The sequence below is a fragment of the Nuphar pumila genome, chromosome 13, assembly GCF_984573655.1.
Source record: "Nuphar pumila chromosome 13, dmNupPumi1.hap1.1, whole genome shotgun sequence".
NCBI classification, from domain to species: Eukaryota; Viridiplantae; Streptophyta; class Magnoliopsida; order Nymphaeales; family Nymphaeaceae; genus Nuphar; species Nuphar pumila.
This window is the reverse complement of record NC_143261.1, coordinates 54,109,532-54,131,505: the sequence shown is the minus strand read 5'-3', so window position 1 is coordinate 54,131,505 and position 21,974 is coordinate 54,109,532. Positions and strand designations below refer to the sequence as shown.

General features: G+C 38.9%; 1 protein-coding gene across 2 annotated transcripts; it reads right to left on the bottom strand.

Moving 5' to 3' along the window:
• Positions 1 to 10,917: 10,917 nt before the first annotated feature.
• LOC149818428 (transcription factor MYB1R1-like) lies at positions 10,918 to 13,000 on the bottom strand. 2 transcript variants are annotated; one of them, XM_089984979.1, is made up of 4 exons: positions 12,682 to 13,000; positions 12,344 to 12,552; positions 11,246 to 11,492; positions 10,918 to 11,177 (listed from the first exon to the last, which is right to left on the bottom strand). In XM_089984979.1, the coding sequence occupies exons 1-4, from the start codon at positions 12,917 to 12,919 to the stop codon at positions 11,143 to 11,145; spliced, it is 729 nt and encodes a 242-aa protein (XP_089841105.1). In that variant the 5' UTR covers positions 12,920 to 13,000; the 3' UTR covers positions 10,918 to 11,142. The 2 variants fall into 2 exon arrangements, with proteins under 2 accessions (XP_089841105.1, XP_089841104.1); XM_089984978.1 differs by having other exon boundaries at positions 10,918 to 11,492.
• Between the last annotated feature and the right edge of the window lie 8,974 nt (positions 13,001 to 21,974).

Here is a 21,974-nt window from a genome sequence, read left to right as displayed (position 1 = left end):
GAAGTTGGCAATGATGTGATGCAGGATGGTCATAACAGCATATGGTTGCTGAAGCAAAATGCATAAAATAAATGAAGAGTGCAGGAATTGATGATGGTACAACACTAAGTTGCATAACAGGTATGGTAGATAGATACAGAGCTTGACCTCCCAGCTAGCTACTAGTGGGGTCCCTGTGGTGGTTCACTGCAGTGCCTGGTGGTCCGGGGACCACTGGGAGTATATGGCTCATTGTTTGGCCAATATATAAAATTGGGGTGTTCTACGGGGTTTTTACGCCCATCGAGGGCTATGACCGGTATAGCCAACCTAGTGATAGTTGTGTAAAAGAGAGTATTTGAGAATGATCATGGGAGAAATTAAAATATACAAACATGTGTGGTGTGTCGAGAACTAAACTAAGACTAGGGACTTAGAGCCCACTACAATTGTAAGTTAATTGTTTATTTACTTATAATTATTTCTTTTTGGGTTGTAGACTCACCCCCATTTTTTTTTAATTACAACTGTAGGTTCCAGGCATTAGAACAATCAGCTTGTGAGCAACTTTTCTCTTCTTCAGCAGAGCATTGGTATGTTTTACTTTCCTTGTCATTGAATAAGATGTATTTGTTTTTTTTTGTTATGAATGATAAGCAATTGTAAGAAAAAGTTGATTATGAGAATAAAATGAAAAGTTTTTTTTTAGCCACGTTTTTCTCTGTGTAAACTTTGTACTCTTTCCCTATGAGAAGTAATATCAATCGAACTCGAACTCCTGAGGTTCCAGATCGGGATGTTACAAAGTAGTATCAGAGTTAGGTTTGCACAGAAAATGGTTCATCATTCATAACAAAAATTCAATGACAAGATGTAAGTCTCTGCTCAAATAAAGCACGTTAGTGATTAGAATATTGTGTGATTAAGAATGACTAGCGAACGAGGAAACCACAAAGACCCAAGGGCTAAAGACCTTATTGAGCCTCTCGTCGGAGGAAAAGAGGAGTTCATCACTGCAATGCCGATGGCGATTGGAGTCATCATAAGTATGACTCAAGTGGTTCGAGATCTGACGCCACAACTTCCTCCAATCTACATTATAATTGGGGATGGAGGCTCTTATCTTCAGGACCACCCCTACAATACTCAGAGGCGTCAGCCACAACCTTACAACAATAGGACTCGTCAGTTCAACCGTCAAAGGGCGAGGTCTGCACGGGGGTGGATGATGGGCAATCCGTTGGCGGCTCGTGGAGAAATCAAAAGAAGTGCATCCCCAAACATAAACCTTATGCCTCGGGGAGGGCCTCGTATGGCCAGCGCACGAGGATGACATATGTCCTGAGCGAGCTATGCGACTGCCATGAGTGGGGGCAACCAGAGAGTTTCACCTCCAGCCCGAGAGTTTCTGTCTTAAGAAACTCGGAGAGCTGTATTTCAGGTAGCTGAAGAAGCTCGACAGGCAGCGGGAGCCAACCAAAACGGCTCAGGGTCTGAGCAAGGACGAGCAACATCAAGGAGTTCGGAAGAGGAAGGCAATGATAAAGACCCGATTGATGATTCTGCCTCACCTACATACACTCATGCCACACCTACCCACACATCTTCCCCACCCACTTATACTCCTGCTTCGCCCCAGTACGACCTGAACGCTCCTCCCGAGACTCACCAGCATCAGGCTCAAAGAAACACAAGGAACAGGCCATGCTTTAGATGGATTGGAGAATTATTAGAATTAGCTAGTGGTTTAGTCGAGTCATATTGTTTGAATTACATTGTTTCTTCTTCCTTTATTAATGATGTTCTTGCATATTTTATTAGATTTTTGAATGAAATAAAATGAATGATTTTTTTTATATATACTGTGTGATATGAGATGAAATTTTATACAAGTACCAATGAATCATGTGATAATGAATTTCTCTGCAGTATCAATGGCCACTCGCAGAGGAACATCTTATCTATCAAAGGACACGGTAGCGGCCAAGCGGGAAAGGGAGCTCCTTGGTGGACCATCGCGAAGGGCACCCTCATCATCCCCTACTACGGAAGAGGCACAAGTTCAGGGAAGCCATGCGGCAACTCACACACCGGAGAGATATACTCCTCGAGAAGGTAGAGAAGAAAGTATGAAGATTCCACATGGATCACCGATAAGTCAAACTACGGGAATACCGCCATAGTACACTACCAACCGCATATTGTATGAACTTCTACAAATGACCCGAGCCCAACAAAGTCAACCTTAGATGGTGATTTCTGGCATCACCTTATGGGTTGAGAGGTTCAAGAACATGCAGCCTCCGCTCTTCGATGGCACTCCTGACGGTGTCGTGACAGAAAGTGGTTGATGTAAGTCGAGAAGGCATTGGATGCCATCCAATGTCCAGAGGATCAGAGGGTATGGATAGTTGTATCCAATCTGACCAGCAATGCAGAGCACTGGTGGATGCGAAGCACTGGTGGAGGTCCATCAAGGACACCTTGGAGTTGGATACGTACTTGCCTTGGTCCACATTCGTGCGAAGATTTTACAGACAATTCTTTTCAAAGTGTCAGAGGGTGGAAAAGGAAGAAGAATTCAGGAAGTTGAAGCAGGGTGATATGACGGTCTCCCAATATACAGCTTGTTTCAACTCTCTCTCATGTTTTGCTAAGTCCTTAGTGGCAAACGAAAAAGAGAAGTGCAGGAGGTTCGAGAGGGGTTTGAGGCCCAAAATTTTGAGGTTGGTCGGGCCACAACAAATAAAGAAATACAATCGGCTCGTAGACTACGCCTCCAGGTATGAGTTTTGGGAGATGAAGACGAATGAGAAGCTCTAGGCAAAGGAAAAACCCAAGTCTGAAAATAAGGCTCAGCACAATGGTGGCAATGTGGTAGAGTTCTCTCGAAGGAAGTTTCAGCCTAAAGAAAGATTCCAGCGAGACAACAGAAGGCAGTATAGAGGACAAACCCCTGATCAGACCAGGGTAAACAAGTCAAGAATGTGAGCAATCAACAAGCCAAGCGACAAAAAATCTAGAAGCAGACCCAATCAGACAATGCTTGTAGGACTTGTGGTCTTCAGAGGCACGAGGGTAAATATGACTTGAGAAACGTGAAATGTTTCATCTGCCAGCAGATGGGTCATTATGCCAATGATTGCCCACAACCTGATCGAAGAAGCAATGCCCCACCAAAGCCAAAGTCGGCAGTACTAAGTCACGCCTATGCGACTGCTCTTCAAGAAGCTCTTGCCAACCCTGAAGTGGTTGAAGGTACACTTCTTATTTCTGGTGTTCTTGCTCGTGTATTATTCAACTGTGGGGCCGCACATAGTTTCACTTCTTCAGCTTTTGAAAAACGGTTGCCAGTGACACCTTCTCGATTGAGTGTTTCTTACTTAATAGAGACACTCATAGGCGCAACCACCATTGTGGATACTGTATATTCTAACTGCGTAGTAAAAATCGAAGATTGTGAGTTGTTTGTGAACTTGTTGCAACTCGACTTCAAAGATATATATGTTTTCTGGGCATGGATTGGTTTTCGGACCATCATGCCACTATCGATTATAGAAGAAAGTGTGTCAGCTTTCAAATACCCCATACTTCTACTTTCACATATTAGGGTGTTAGGAAACTACCTAAGTCAGCTATCATATCTTGTCTAAAGGCCAATATATATATTAAAAAGGGATGCATGGGATTCCTGGCTTACATGAAAACTAAAGAGAAAGAAGACCTCACAATATCAGATGTAGACATAGTTCATGAATATAATGATGTTTTTCCAGAAGATCTACCAGGTCTCCCTCCTGATCGTGAGATTGAATTTCAAATCGATCTAGTTTTGGGAACAACGCCATTTCGAAGGCTCCCTATCGGATGGGACCTGCAAAACTTAAGGAGCTCAAGGAGCAACTGCAAGAATTATTAGAGAAAGATTTTATTCACCCGTCAGTATCTCTTTGGGGTGCTCCGATCATATTCGTTAAAAATAAAGACAGATCATTGTATATGTGTATAAACTATAAACAACTGAACGCAGTAACCATCAAGAATAAATACCCATTGCCTAGAATTGATGATTTTTTCAATCAACGGCAAGGAGCGGCATGCTTCTCAAAGTTAGATTTGAGATCGGGTTATCATCAGCTGAGGATCAAGAAAGAAGATGTGGCTAAGACAACATTCAGATCAAGATATGACCATTATAAATTCTTGGTCATGCCTTTCGGTCTGACTAACGCACCAGCTGCCTTCATGGATACGATGAATAGGGTCTTCAGACCCTATTTGGATAAGTTCGTAGTGGTATTTGTCGATGACATCCTCATATACTCTACCTCGAAGGAGCAACATGAAGAGCATCTAAGGATAGTTTTGCAGACACTTAGAGAACATCAACTTTATGCCAAATTCTCTAAGTATGATTTTTGGTTGGAACAAGTGTCCTTCCTTGGACATATTGCTTCTAAAGACGAGATTATGGTAGACCTTGCAAAGATTGAAGCAGTCATCAACTGGTCTAGACCCAAGAATCCTACTGAGATTCACAGCTTCTTGGGATTAGCTTAGTACTATCGATGATTCGTAAAAGGATTTTCTTTGTTGGCGGCTCCCATGACAAAACTCACAAAGAAAGACGTAAAGTTTGAATAGAACGATAAATGTGAGCAGAGTTTTCAGGAGATAAAAAAGTGTTTGACCACTGCCCCAGTGTTGGTCTTACCTTATGAATCCGGAGGGTTCACTATTTATAGTGATGCCTCCCACAAAAGATTGGGTTGTGTTTTGATGCAACACGAAAAAGTGATAGCTTATGCATCTCGTCAGCTTAAAACTCATGAAGTCAACTATCCGACGCATGATTTGGAGCTAGCAGCAGTGATATTCGCCCTTAAGATTTGGAGACACTATCTCTATGGTGAGCAATTTGAGGTCTTTACCGACCATCAAAGCCTTAAGTATTTGTTTTCGCAGAGAGATTTGAATTTGAGACAGAGAAGATAGTTGGAATTTTTAAAAGACTATGATTTTGAGCTAAAGTATCATCCGGGTAAAGCGAATGTAGTCGTTGATGCCCTTAGCCAAAAGACAGGAGCACTAACCAGACTCGCAGATTGGAAGTTATTTTCCTTAATGGCTCATCAGAAGGCAGAAGCTTAATGTCTACCAGGTCTATTGCTATTTGTACAAACCAATATGAGATCAAAATTATGGGAGCTAATTAAGGAAAAGCAACCCTTAGACCCAGAATTGGCGCAAATAAGAAAGAAGATTTCGAGAAATAAGGAGTCAGAATTCAAAGTTGATGAACAAGGACTTCTTAGATTTCGTCAAAGAGTGTGGATTCCTTAAGGATGATCAACTTAGAAATCAATTGTTGGAAGATGCACACCATTCTAGATATGCCATCCATCTTGGCAGCACTAAAATATACCGAGATCTGAAAGATACATTTTGGTGGAGTGAAATGAAGAGAGATATTGCTGAGTTTGTTAGCAAGTGTTTAGTATGTTAGCATGTGAAAATTGAGCACCAACGACCAGGTGGCCTTTTGCAACCACTTCCCATACCTGAGTGGAAATGGACGGACATCGCAATGGACTTCGTTTCAGGGCTTCCAAAGACGAAAAATGGGAGGGATTCAGTATGGGTGATTGTCGACAGGCTAACTAAGTCAGCATACTTTTTGTCCTGTAAGACAACCCAATCTTGTGACCAATTGGCTCAATTGTTTATCAGAGAGATTGTGAGACTCCATAGAGTACCTGATTCAATTGTTTCAGATAGAGACTCGAAGTTCACATTACGATTTTGGCAAAGTTTTAAAGAAGTAATGGGGACACAATTAAAAATGAGTACAACTTTTCACCCCCAGTCAGATGGGCAGTCAGAGCGAACCATTCAGACCTTAGAAGACATGCTCCGGGCATGTAGTTTGAAATATAGTGACTCATGGAATGATATTTTACCATTAATTGAGTTTGCCTACAACAACAACTTTCAAGCTAGTATAAGCATGGCTCCATTCGAGGCATTGTATGGTAGGTGATGTCGAACTCTCTTGTGTTGGGATGAGGTCAGAGAAAAGAGATTGTTAGGGCTCGAGATGGTTCAACGGATGGCAGAACAAGTGAGATTCATTTGAGAGTGTCTTCTCACAGCGTAAAGTCGACAGAAGAGTTATGCAGACCAAAGACGTCGTGAGTTGGAATTTGAGCAAGGTGACCACATATTTTTGAAGATATCTTCGTTTAACGGAGTGATGCGTTTTGGTCGAAGAGAAAAGTTGAATCCTAGATATATTGGATCCTTTGAGATACTCGCGAAAGTTGGTCAGACAACATACCATTTAGCCTCACTACCTTCCTTATCTCGAATTCACAACGTGTTCCATGTTTTCATGTTGCGAAAGTATGTGCCAAATCCCTCTCACATATTGGATACTGTCGAAACTGTATTGGATATACAAGATGACTTAAGTATGAAAGAAAAAGCCCATAGAGATTTTGGATTCGAAAGTGCAAAAGCTAAGAAACAAGGAGTTATCTCTGGTATTGGTTAGATGGAGCCATCACAGCAATAAGGATGTTACTTGGAAGCGTGAATCTGATATCCACGAGCAATTTCTATATTTGTTTCCAGGTAAGATTCAGGACAAATCTTCTTTTAAGGGGGGGGGGGGGAGTAGAATTGTAAAACCCCCTCTAGCGAAGATGCCGAAACGGATAAACATAAAAAAAAATGAAAAAGGAAACAACGATTTCCCCAAAAGGGGAAACCGCGTTCCAGAGGGGGTGAGGATAAACCTCACCCCCCAAAATCTGCGGAGGGTGAGGGTTATCCCCACCCTGCATGAGGGCTATAAAAGCCCTCACGCAGCCTCCCTCCACCGCATCTCAACGAGCGACAGAGGGAGAAACAGAGAGAGGGCAATAGGAAGTGTGTGTGAGAGAGGAGGCTTACTGGTGACTGCAGCGGCGACGACGATGGTAGGGTGAGTGCTCCTCCCCTTCTCCTTCTTTATCTTCTTCCTCGTTCTTTTTTTGTCAAAGCAAAGAGGACCGACAACCATGGCTGCTGGTGAGTTTCAGAAAAACGAAAAAAAGAGAGATGAAAACAGAGAGTGTGGGAAAGAGAGAGAGAGAGAGGAGAGAGGAGAGAGGAGAGAGGAGAGAGGAGAGAGGAGAGAGGAGAGAGGAGAGAGGAGAGAGGAGAGAGAGGATCGGCCAACCGACCAACACCGGTGGTCGATCTCCCTGTCGTTGGGGGGGCAGTCGACGCCGGCTGCCGACCGGTGCCCTCTTGGGTATAGAGGAGAGGGTCGGCCGGTGGTCGCCCCCTCCCTATAAACGAAAGGGGATTTGCCTCTTTCGGTTCTTTTTAGCAGGCCAGGGTCGGTCTTGGTGTGACCCAGACCAAACCGGGTCGGTCTGGTCTGGGTGCGACCCAGACCGAGCCTATTAAAAAGAAAAAAAAGAGAGAGAGAGGTCGGTTCAGCCTGGGTGCGACCAAGACCGAACCGGGTCGGTCCGGTCTGGGTGCGACCCAGACCGAGGCTATTAAAAAGAAAGAGAGAGAGAGAGAGAGAGAGAGGTCGGTTCAGCCTGGGTGCGACCCAGACCGAACTGGGTCGCACCCAGACCGAACCGAGACAAAAAAAATGGTTTGAGTGAACCGGTTCGGATGGAACCAGTTCTAGTGGAATGGGTTCAGACCGAATTGGGTCTGAACTGAACTGGTTTGGATGAAACCGAATCGGGTCGAACCGGTTTGATATAATTGGATTTGGGTTCTCAGCTTAGATCCAATTTAATTTGGACTTGTTCTGGATCCAGACCGACTATTCTAGATTTGATGGGATCAGTCGTTGATCCATATCAAAACTGGATCTAGATCTAACTGTTCTGGATCCAATCAGATAGTTCTGGATCCAGTCAGACTGTCTTGGATCCAGTCAGACAGTCCTAGATCCAGTAAGAGGGTATGGATCCTATTCTGGATCCAATCAAGCTATTCTGGATCCAGTTAGAATATTTTGGATCTAGTCAGACTTTTCTGGATCCAGTCAAACAGTTTTGGATCCGGATAAGTAATGGATCTAGATCCAAGCAGACAGGGTTTGGATCCAGATTAGAATTGGATTCAGATTGGATCGTAAGATAGTCTCAAGTTGTCCCAAAATCTGAAATGACCAAAATATCCATTTGGATACCTGAGATCCATTTAAGTAACATAGACATAATTTTGCACCCCGAACTCAGAATCAAGTGAGGTTTGGTGCGTTGGACTCGTATTGAAAATGATAATCTATTGGTCCATGAAATTTAGCCAAATTAGTGATGCAAAAATTGTGGTTTCTTGAGTAAGATTTAGAAGGGGTATTTTGGTATTTTGGTAAGAGGTTTTGTGAATTAATTCAAATATGTTGCTTTAATGACCATATCCTACTGTTAGAGCATCTTGAGACTGACTTTCGGTGAAAGTATAATGTTCACACTTGAGGTAAGGGATATTATAAGTAATCTTAGATGTAAATAAACATTTTTACGTTGTTTGTAATTGATTAACAAAATTGTTTTTGGATGAAACCATGACATGCATAACTTTCATGCTTGACATTATGAGTTGATTTATATGCATGTTAGTTATAATATGTCATGCATGACAGAAAGAAATTGTATTTCAATAGCATGTCTATATGATCATTAATATCATGCATTATGATGAGACTAAGTTTAGATTAGAGTCCCATTTAATTAATTCATGTTATATGAATGAATATTTTGACTTCAGCATGCATGACCCCTTAAATCCCGAAAGTGGCGACCTGTGGCAAAGGCTATCTGGTTCGCGGTCAGAGTGCAACCACCATGGATAGTGGGCCACCAGTGATTTAACGATGTAGAGACACTACATCATTGCATGCTAAGTGAGAGAGGTGTGAGTCCTAATGACATCATGAGATTAAGAATGAGATTGTTGTGATCAGTCATGACACCACTCGTGAGAGAACGAGTGAACTATGAATTTAAAAATATTGTTGAATGTGTGAAATTAGTTATGACTTAGGATTTCACTCACGCTAGTTTGAGACTCTAGAGGACCATGGATGGTTGATAACCATCATGGATAGGATGTAGCATTAACCATACCGAGATTGTGAGCTTGACCTCCCGGCTAGCTACCGGTGGGGTCCCCATGGTGGTTCACTACAGTGCCTGGTGGTCTGGGGACTATTGGGAGTGTATGGTTTATTGTCTGACTAACATGTAGAATTGGGGTGTTCTACGGGATTGCTACGCCCATCGACGACTATGACCGGTATAGCCAATCTAGTGATAGTTGTGTGAAAGAGAGTATTTGAGAATGATCATGGGAGAATTTAAAATATACAAACATGTGTGGTGTGTTAGGAACTAAACTAAGACTAGGGGCTTAGAGCCCACTACAATTGTAAGTTAATTATATATTTACTTAGAATTATTTTTTACTAGATTGTAGACTCACCCCCATTTTTGTTTAATTGCAACTGTAGGTTCCAGGCATTAAAACAATCAGTTTGTGAGCAACTTTTCCCTTTTTCAGCAGAACATTGGTATATTTTACTTTCCTTGTCATTGAATAAGATGTATTTGCTTTCTTTTGTTATGAATGATGAACAATTGTAAGAAAAAGTTTATTATGAGAATAAAATGAAAAGTTTTTTTTTAGCCACGTTTTTCTCTGTGTAAACTTTGTATTCTTTTCCTATGAGAAGTAATACCAAGCAAACTCGAACTCCTGAGGTTCCAGATCGGGGTGTTACAAAGATGCTCATGGCTCGGCTCATAAAGAGTTCGTTCAAACTCATAAAGTAGGCTCATCAAGCTAAACATGAACAATAGGTACTCGACTCAGTTCGATTTGTATGATCTTGTTAGGTAGTAAAAGATATATTTTACATCAAATAGTATATGTAAAACATATGGTTGATTATTTTGCTTTCAAAAAATATGTTTAGTGATAAAATCTTATCACCTACCTCTAGCTTTGAAACAATGCATTTTTTTGTAATCTTATTTCTTCCTGCTCTAAAATAATATATTTTTTTTGTAAACAAGCGAGCTCGAACTTGGCTTGTTTAACTCGGGTTCATTATGAGCTCAAATTCTACTTGGGCTGCCACAAAAATGAGCGAAGTTTGAACACATTAAGCTCGGCTCATTTGGCTTGTTTACCAGCCGCTACATAGCGGTGGTTTTTCTCCATTATACAAAAAAAAAAAGATGAACTAGCAGGAAAGTGAAAAACCATAAGAACTGACTAAACGGAGGGAAAACACTCTTAATAGTTCTCATGAAAAGGATTGACGGACAGGATAACATTATCTTTGAGCTTACAGGACTTGTCAATTCTATGACTAAGAACATTATTAGTCTAACCATGCCAATATTCAATATTGGCCTGATATCAGACGATAAAATACATCTGATTTAGGAGCAACTGCACATGATCCCAAGATCATCTATGCATTATTATACAGATTTTGTGGGCACTTGCATAAATACATATCTTGTGAAATGGACTGACATATGTATGACACTAGTGCATCTGAAACTTGATTTTGTGATTGAGTGTGGACTAGATTATAGGATTCCATATTGTGGAGCATGAATTGACGTACCAATAGGCCTGCCAGTTCTACAAAAGACAGAAAACCATTGATGTGTACAACTGCAAATGCAGGCATTTCCTCAGTGATACAGAAAAAGCGGCCTGAATCTTGCACTTACAGTGGTCCTCATGAAACACTGATTGAGTGCTATTCCCATAGGACATGTTCAAGTTGGTCCCTTAAATTCAAACAAATTTATCATGCATCATGTGGTCCACAGTCATAGATGTAAAATTAATAAAGTAAAACTTTCGCTCTCATGAGGAAAGAAAATAAAATGACATACCAATGGGAGAAAATATTCTTAGCATGTTATGTAATTATCTTTGAACATATTATAGAGTCAAAGCCACACATGCATACATATTTACATGTCTTATAAAAATAGGCATTGAAATACATTCAAAGAATTAATAACTAAACTAGAACCTTGTGAGAAAAGGGGAGCAGGGCCCCTGTTTTCTGCCTTCCATCCCTTGCATAATCTCTCTCAGGCCACACTGATGAATCTGCCGTTGTTATCCAGATCTCCACTCTTGAGGCTTGCCATTGCCTGAAAAGCAGAATGTCTGGCATTATGTTGCTCAGAAAGTTTTGCCGACAATGGTGACGGTGACATACCGAATCCGGGATCCGAATTCATCATTCCGAGAGTCACACTCGCAAACACAGGAACAGGCTTCACAATCTTTGATTCCATGGATTCCCTTGGTTGGCTTGATGCATTTCCAGTTTCTTCATCCAACACCATGGGGGTTGGAGAAACTGGCAAGCTCTCCAATGAGAGATCCAAGCTACCGGATCCCAGCTTATGACTCGGCTTGTTCTGATCCATATTTGTTTCCTCTTCCACAGGCAAACTGGGGAGCTGCAAAACATTTTATGTAACATCAACCAACTCGAACAGTAATTAGCAAGGAAAACAGAGGAATGATAACATGTACTCAAACTCAAGCTCTGAATCTTAACCAAACATTTTTTAGATGAATCATAAACTCATGATTGTAGGGTTGAAAAGATTTTGAATTATAAATACCAGTAAACATCTGCAGATTTGTATTTGATTATAAATCTACATCACCAACTTTTGGGATTTCATCAATTATAAGAAACTGTAATGATCACACGAACACGCATCGCTAAAGATCAAGAACGGCAATTCTCAGCCTACAAGGGCACCGCTCATTTGGTAGGGGCGACTTGTGAATGTCACCAAGTTGACGGGATGCCACAAGTTTGAACCCACAGGTGGTATCCCTTGCCGAAGGTCGAAGATGAGTATACTCCTCAGTGGGCAGGGAGGACCTCAAAGGGTTTTACCAACTGGAGTCCAGCCAATGTGCGTTTGGGGATGGGGATTTTTTTTCCTTGGACTATCCAAAAAAAGAGCAGCAATTCTCAAGGTTTAATTCCAGACTCCATCCTTGAAACTTTGATGATCTTATGATTCATACCATCAATCTTGAAGACGTCCTTTGTCAATTAAGAAGCAGATCACCACAAATCTGGGTCATTTCAGATACTAAATTAAGAACTCATGCTCATCTAGCCTAATCAATCATGATACAAACATGGAAACTACAAAGTCATTTACTCCAATAAAAATCATAGCTTCACCATAATGACCATCCAATTTGAATATTGAAATTAACAGATAATCTGAACAGTATTGAACATCGCTAAAGGTAAATTTGATGAAAATCATGTGCAAATACTCACTGTATCTGTGGTGATATCAAAAAGGCTAGATCGCCGTCTCCTCCGGTTAAGATTATTACGCCGGTTAAAATACTTCTGTGCATGACTAGCCACCTGAGTTGGAGTCCTGGTCTTGACAAAGTTTCTAGAAATTCCCCTCCAATCTCCTTTCCCAACCCTCTGCAATCCAAGAAGAAAGAGCCTGTGCTCTTCTTCTGTCCATGGCACTCCTGCAAGAATCACACCATACTTTTCATGCCATCAGGATCCATAGATTGTAGGTGAGATAGAAGCAGAAATAATCAGATTTTATCAAAGAAGAAGAAGAAATGATTAGATATTATTGAGACTGCCTGTACCTCTCTTTCTTTCCCGAGATCGGCCGGCCGCATTGACATCATCAGACGTGTAGCCGGAGGCTGTGGCATCTGCATTCTGTTGGTGTTGATCTGCGTGCTCGTACTGCGACAGGTTGTTCATACTGACACACTTGCGGATTGATCCATCGGTCACAACACGTACCCCAAAAAGCATGAAGCCATTTTCAGTACATGTTTGGGAGTTGTGACCATTGTGGCTGCAAGTACGAGAAGACATTGATAATGATGATGGTGGTAGCGGTGGTGGTGATGGAGGTAGCCTCAAGAAAGATTGAAGAACTTTAGACCTTTTATGACAATCGCGAATGACCTTTTTATTTTTCTTTTGTCTTCTCTTCCTTTTGATTTGGTTGGATTGGAAAAGCCATGTTATGATACAAAGGAATGGTGGAGGAAGGAGTCGACCTCCACCGTCGGCTTCGCATATTCTGTTTGTTTTTCTATTTTTATTCTTTTTCAAATTTTTATACATTGGTGATCTTTTCGACCTCACTGGCTGATAATTGTTTCAATGGATCTCTTTGACTTTATTTTGGATTTTTTTTTTGTTTTTTATTTAGTCCAATTTTTTTTTAGCATGGGTGTGGTTGGTTGGGTAAGGAAAGTGACCAATCAAGAGGTGACAATGTTCCCTTTCAATGGTTTACTTTATAATCTTTTTCCACCATGTTCTATGCGCTCTTTTCACTTTATTATTTCTTTTATCCATTTTTTTATCATCTATTTTGGTGAAGCATGTGTGCATGTGAGTGTACATGCATAGAACCTGTTCCAAGACAGACATCAGTACGTGTGGACCATGACCCACCTAGTGGGTCTGTGAAGTTTAGTAATAAGCAAGCATACATAGAAGACCTAATGTGATGTTTGAGGTCAAGACATGGATATGATCATGCTATTTTGAATTTTATCTGCAAGGAATGGAAAACTTACTATATTAAGCCCTGTTTGGATGACGCTGAAACTGGGTTAAGAACTTGGTTTCAGCATAAAAACCTTGTCTCTGAAGTGAAACCGGGTTTTGGATGTGTTTGACTCATGCCCAAAATCTGTTTCACATAAAAGCAGCTTTTGAGAAAATCTGGGTTTCAACCCAGTTTTTACGCCCCAAGGGGGGTTGACGCAGTGGGGTGGAGCCTTGGCTGCTTGATGGACAATCAAGGTTTGATTCCAATAGGCGTCACCTTTCTATGCAAGCTAATGTCTAGCATAGGCCCCGGGGACAGGGGTCGTAGCCTTAGAGTTTTGCGTTGCCAACAGTCCAAGCCAAAAGCTTTGAACAACAATGCACCTAATGCAAGTCTGACCACTTTTTTAGTTGGTGGGGGCACTATCAACAATTCTAGCATACCAAGTACGTTGTGCATGTGCATCCATGACAACATTGTGCATCTTTTATGTATATACATAGGGTAACTAAAATATGTTTATCAACTAAATATGTTTAATGGTATGAACCAAGATTTTCATAGGTTTTTTATTTTTTCACAAATTTCACTGTGATCTAGATGTTTGGTTTTATAGAAATACTCTTGGGTCATCTAATTACCATGTATAAGAATTATTTAAAAATTGCATAAATAAGCATAAAAATCACATTTTTTTATTCTATTACGGTGATCCAAGAGTCTATTCCTAGCAAATGGACTGCGATGAATGCATCTAAATGGTTAGATTTGAATAAAAAAACAATAAAAATCTCAATTCATAGCAGCAAACATATTTGATTGGTAAACATATTCAAATTTTCCTATATATATATATATATATATATATATATATATATATAGAGAGAGAGAGAGAGAGAGAGAGAGAGAGAGAGAGAGCTATGGTGCTCCAGGAGTACCTACTCCCACATGCAAGAAATCATGGTTGTAGGTTGTATCTTCTCAATTGAACCTTATAGATATATTTTACATAATTTATTTGATAAAAATCATATTTTTTAAACATAAAAACATCATTTTTTTAAATCATAAAATTTTGATACATTGTGAGTAGTTGATTTTTAAAGGTCTTTAAAAACATACATATATGCTATAATCACATCATCCAAAACTTGTTTCCTAGTAAATAATGCTTATAGATCATATGTATAGGGTCTCATCAACTAAAAAGTTTAAGAAATCTGACAATCTAAAGCTTTAATTAGGTGGGAGTAGGTACTCTGGGAGCACCATATCATTGCTAATATATATATATATATATATATATATATATATATAGTCACTAGAATATGAAAACTAATGTGTGAACCACAATTTTCATGATATTTTTGTTATTTTCTCTTGAATCTAACCGCGCAGATGTAATTACATGCTTGGTTTTATAAGAACCCACTCTTGAATCATAGATTTTGATGCATAAACAAGATTTTTATAAGCGTTTAAAATCAATGGTTCATATTCTTCATAAATATTCAAGCATTTAAAAATCACATTTTTCATAAAAAATACCTGATCCAATGGTTGATTCCTAGCAAATTCACCATGCCAAGCACATCACATGGTTGGATTTAAGAAAAAAGTATTGGAAATACCCATATTTTTAGTTCTCATATTCTAGTGACTCTCTCTCTCTCTTTATATATATATATATATATATATATATAACCTTCTTCCTTTACTGTTTTCTTTATTAGGTTTTGACATCTTCACCAAGGCGATCCAGAGTGCAAGTGCCACACTGGAATTTGGTGTGCTCACTGTCTTCTCTTTCATAACTCCCTTTTTTATTCTTAGGTGTCATTGGTTGCATGTGGTGCTTGTTACATTTAAATAAATTAATCCTATGTGGGGCAACTAGGTGGCTTACCTTGAAGCATTGAACAATAAAAATTTCCAGGGCAAGCCCCACCTCGATCTGTATCAACTGGGCTTGATTCCTGTTAGATTTAATCAAGTAAATAGACCGAATGATTGTAAAGTTTTAAGCATGGCATGAACCTGGTTGAAGGTTCATATGGACTCTGTCATATGGTAGAGGGTACTTGTGAAAGTCGCTAAGTTGACAGGATATCACGAGTTCAAAACCAACAACAACGATCTCTTGCAGCAAGGTCAAAGTTGGATGTATTATCTGGCGGGCAGGGTGACTTTACGGGTTTTAACTAGGGGTGGCAATCGGGTCGGGTTGGCGAGTCGACCCGGCGGATTGGCGGGTCAGCATACCTCAACCTGAACCCGACCTGTTTATTAAACGGGTCGGCTGTGGTAAACACGAACCCAACCCATTTATTAAACGGGTAACCCAACACAACCCGCCGGGTTTATTAAACGGGTCAGCCGGGTTGGCATACCCCTAACACGAACCCGACCCATTTTAATAAATGGGTTAGGCGGGTCGACCCATTTATTAAACGGGTTAGTTTAAGCCCAACCCAAACCCGCCTAAGAGGCGGGTTGGCGGGTTGGGTCGGCGAGTCATGTCAGGTTTTGCCACCTCTAGTTTTAACCGAAGACCTGCCAATGTGTGGTTGATGATGAAGGGCCTTTCCCTTAGCTTAACCAAAACTAAGAAAACTAGTTGAAGCTCATTTGGATAATACATTATTCTCTGTTTTACCTCTCTCTCTTTCTCAAATTTTTTATTTATTTATAACCCGAAGAAACTGCACTCGACACAAAGACCTAGTTGCACTGTCTCAGCCTGCCACACCTACGATCGCTGTAATGGTAGTGTAAAACTCTGAGTCTACACTATAAGAAATCTGCGGATTAGCGACAAACATAATCCATCGTAAATCCATAGCTGAACAGTTTAGTGATGGACTAGTAACATATAACTTTTATCGCAATTTCCTAGTCGCAAATTAGCCACAGAACATATCTGCCGCTACTTCCGGCGCTAATTTACGATGGATTAGCGAAAGCCATGATTCATCGTGAGGTCATCGCTAATCCACAAAGATTTGGTTTTACGACAAATACACATTTGTCGCTAATTCCGTTAGCGACAGATTTGCAACGGATTACAATCCATCGCAAAACATCGGCCGATTTAGTTTTGTGATGGATAAATATCCGTCCTTAAACCGTCGCTAAATTGAAGGCCGATACTAATTAGCAACGGATATTATCCATTGCTAATTCGTCACAAAAAATAAAAAAAACAAAAAAAATTTGTTTGAAATATAAATATCGAGAAAAATTTTCTCGTTATACAATTTATATATCCTATGTATAAAAAACAAAGTTCACATAAAAAATACATATACAAAGCAGATGAAACAAATTTAACACAAGTTACAAGGGAGAAAAATTTATCAATCCACTATAATCCTCGCCAAGTTCTAATTATTTATAAGTGAACATATACAAAGAGTTTCATTTGAAACAACAAGAATGTGCAACAAATTCAACACATAAATCTAATCATTGCCAAGATTCAGAGCATCGTCCTCTTTATTGTCTCAATTTGCCCATTCATCCATGCCTCCATCTGCTCTTCTACGTTGATTATCTCCAGCATCCTACAAGAGAACCGAAAGGTTAATATTGATAAACAAAATATAATGAAATAAATTATATGAAATACACCTAATCTAAGGCGATCAAAGTAACATGGATGAATGACACATAGACTAACTAGCAATAAAGTGAAGGACATTAACAAAATTCAAATATGTATTCTAAGGATGACAAAAAAAAATTCATAGTGATTCGATCATACAAATATGTGTTCTAAGGTTGTCAAAAAAATGTCATAGTGATTCAAGCATGCATATATGGTTTATAAGGTTGTCAAATAAATGTGTTATGTATCACAATCCTGCATATATGTGTTATAAAGCAGTAAAAAAACTTTCATAGTGATGAAATCATGCTTATATTGTTCTAAGGTTGTCAAAAAACTTTCATAATGATTCAATCATGCATATATGTGTTATAAGGCAATCAAACGATTTCATAGTGATGAAATCATGCTTATATATGTGTTACAAGGCAGTCAAAAAACTTTCATAGTGATGAAATCATGCTTATATGTGTTCTAAGGTTGTCAAAAACCTTTCATAGTGATTTAATCATCTATATATGTGTTCTAAGGCAGTCAAAGAACTTTCATAGTAATGAAATCATGCCTATATGTGTTCTAAGGTTGTAAAAAAACTCTCATAGTGATTCAATCATGCATATATGTGTTATAAGGCAGTCAAACAATTTCATAGTAATGAAATCATGCATATGTGTTCTAAGGTTGTCAAAAAACTTTCATAGTGATGAATTCATGCATATATGTGTTCTAAGGTTGTCAAAAAACTTTCATAGTGATTCAAGCATGCATATATGTGTTATAAGGCAGTCAAAAAACTTTTATAATGATGGAATCATGCTCATATGTGTTCTAAAGTTGTCAAAAAACTTTCATAGTGATTCAATCATGCATATATGTGTTATAAGGCAGTAAAAAAACTTTCATAATGATGAAATCATGCTCATATGTGATGAAATCATGCATATACTAGCTTGAAATCTAACGACATGAAATAAATGACATGAAACTTTCATACCTGAAAGACACTTGCAGACGAAGTTCTCCTGTCCAAAAAAAAGTTGCACAACTCATTACAGACAATGTCGGAAATGACTTCATGTAAAAAGTCATGCATTGTGTCCTTAACAAGCTGACAGACACCATCCCAAGAATTAGCAAGGTTAATCAGACGTTAGGAGTTGATGCTGGCGAGAGAACTCTGAGAGCCCTGGCTGGAGGAGGCAACGACTGGTGTGATGTTCATATTACTCCCAAACCCGAATACACAACCGTTTTTTTGTTCACCGATTGTAGTCACCCATGCTGAAGGATCAAAAGACAGATGCTGAGTGGAGTCATCGTCATATTGCTCTACCATTTGTTGCTCGTATGACTCCTACAAAGTAATGATTACAGTATGGATTAATAATTAAGAATTACAATATTCATAATAACTTGTTTATTACAATGTTTATTAATACAATAAATACATATCGTTATCGCTCTCACCTTCTCTGATACTAACTCTCCTATGCTTTTACGTTTATGTGTTTCAACAAACACATCCTTGTAAGGCATAATGCCTCCTTTTTCTGCTTCCTGCGAGGTTAAATGATAAAAAAATCAATTAAAAAATATGCAACAATACTTATAAATTTGATAATATATATTGATGAGTTACCATTTTCTTCAGGTGGCTCCCAAAAGTTCTAGATTCACCTGTGTGTGGATGGACATCAGGCATCTTCGCTCAGTTTTGTGCAGCCTTTGTTGAGCAGTTTTGAAATTCACAGCCTGCCCACTTGTCGCACATTGCATCCCAATAATCTGACCTGATAGTAGGAGAGTCATGTCTCTTCCACTGCAGTGGATCATCTATCCTACTAGATGCTTTTATTGCTGCAGTCTTCATATTGTGCAACATGTTGGCAAATCGATTGACAACCACCTTCTGCCACACCCGCCTCGCGTCCTGCTTTTCCTTCATAGTCGCGAAGCGATTCAAAGCCTACAAATAATTTTAGAAAGTTAGTACACATGACTATAACAAAAAATTAAATATGAAACACATTAGCTATGATAAAAAATTATATACCATGAATGAGGACCACAATTTGTTCAGTACCTCCTTCGAGTACTCTTTCCATTGAGCGACCAGTTCTGAAAGATGTTGAACTAATAACTGCCTAATTTCTCATATTACTTTTACTGGCTCGAACCTCGTGCTGCACATGAATTGATACATATTAACAATCGACTATCGATATACATTATGTATAAAATAAGTATTGGATAAGTGAAAATAAAATATATACAGTCGATTATCGATATATACTATTTGATTGAGTCATCGTGTGTCAGACTGAGAAGACCCTGCATCTGACATTGTCTCGTGATGTGTATAAATAACTAGTGTAGGTGGGTCATGTGCAGGCGAAATATCATTTATAGAAAAATGAGTTAGAAATTCACACAATGCACATTTAAACTAATCAAATATATAATTATTTAAATGATATACCTATCGAAGCATTACGTAAAGACAAAAGCTGAGACTGGCTATCACGACCTCCACTTGATCCTCGACTACTGGGTGCTCGACTAGTGTGACTTCTACGAACCATATTTTAAAAAATAAAAATGTTATTTAGATCTGTTACATAACTCTTGATCTTATCATGGACATGACATATGCATAAAATGTAAAGATTTAAAAGTCTTATATGAATCAGTTTTATAACTATGCATGAACTGTGCATGTACATGATAAGTATTCATGAAATGTAACATGATATACAATTCCATGAACATGGTTACATAATCAAATAAAAAATAACTTCATGCAAGCATGCATACCGTCACATCAAACATTGCAATGCATTCAAATCATTCATATCAAAACAATGTCAAACATGTACCTGCAACAAACACACTCCAATATCTCGCTAACTACAATCATGAATAGCATGGTCTCCGAAATACAAACATAAGAGCATATGAGAAAGTGATGTGGTATGTATTACAAGATGTATTTCACTAGCTCGAGTATGCTTCCTCATCACTTGTTTGACTTTCATATTCTTCTTCTTCCTCCTCCTCCTCTTTGTCCTCTTCGTCTTCTTCTTCATTGGACGTCCATCCACTTGATATATCATTTGGATCACATTCTTCCATACGTGTGCTATCGGACAATGGAGATATGACATGTAGACCATATGTGACATTGTGACCATAAGAGAAGTCATACATATCATCTGATTGATAGTAATCACCCTCTTCAGCAATCTTGTCTTACTGTAACTTATCATACTCAGAGTATAGTTTAGACTTCACCTTGCAAACTGCCCACCAATCATTTCTATCTGACTTCCTTGTATTCAAATATGAAGTATAGTAAACTTATTGAGCTTGTGAGGCTAATATGAATGGTTCATATGTTTCAAACTTTGATTTATGATTCACCTCCACAATGCATGAGGCTTTGTCGACTCTTGTTGCTGTGGGATCAAACCAATGACACTTGAATAAAGTTACCCTGTTATTTATGCCTAAGTCAATTCCATTATTTCTTCTATAACACCGTAGTAGTAATGTTCATTTTCACCGTAGCTGCTACCCTTGACACACATGTCACTATTCATCGTTGACTTGTTTACACCATAGCCTTTTATATGGAATTGATAACCATTTATGATGTACCCATTGTAACATTGCACAACTTTGGTCGGACCATTTTGTAAATCACATATTTTTTGGTCATTAACATCACTATGACGAACCTACAAGCATAAATAATGACTGTGATCACGATCAATTAAGTAACATATTATTGTTTATACAGAAAGAATGTATGTCATCATCCTTACCAACTCTTTCAACCATGCCATAAACTTATTTTCACGTTGCTTCTGTACTTCTGAATCAGTGAGATGTGAAAATTCTCTTCGCAACTCCAAATCAAATTGTCTGCACTTAACAAATAATTATATTACTGAACCATGTACGTACGTAGAGAACTTAGTGTAACATATTAAACACACTTACTCGATGTAGGGGTCGATCGCTAAGAAATTAAAAAGGATATAGATTTGTGCTACGTCTTACTCTCGATCTTCCAAGAGTCTTGACCGGCAACTGCCAAAGGCATGCCCAATTGACTTAAATATCGATAGTTCGTCAGCCACAATAACTTGTTCTCCATCATCATTACGAGGTGGGCAAGTGTAACGTGTTGGAATGTGAGGTTCAAAGTACATAGATGAGAAATTTAAAATTTCTTCTAAAGTGTATGCCTCACAAATAGAACCCTTCACTCTTGCTTTATTACGAACATTTTTTTTAAGGTCAAACATGCATCTGTCAACAATATACATCTCATAATACAATAAATTCCTAATAGCATTGAAGATTTTTTTTTAAAAAAATATACCTTTCAAATTGGTACATCTATCGATATTGCACAGGACCACCAACCCTAAGTTCATATGGAAAAATGTATGATCACATGTTCCATAACATCAAAAAATGCTGGCGAAAATATCTTCTCTAGCTGACAAATAGTAGTGACGACAAAATTCTCGAGATTCTTTACCTCAGTTACTACAACTTTCGATGTGCACAATGTTTTAAAAAATCTACTCAACTCGGATAGTACCCCTCATATAGGTTTGTCTAACATATCATGGAATGCTAGGAGAATCAACCATTACATAATGACATGACAATCATGGCTCTTCAACCCATATAATTGTCTCTCGTCTATCTTCATAGCCCGACCAATGTTAGAGACGTATCTATAT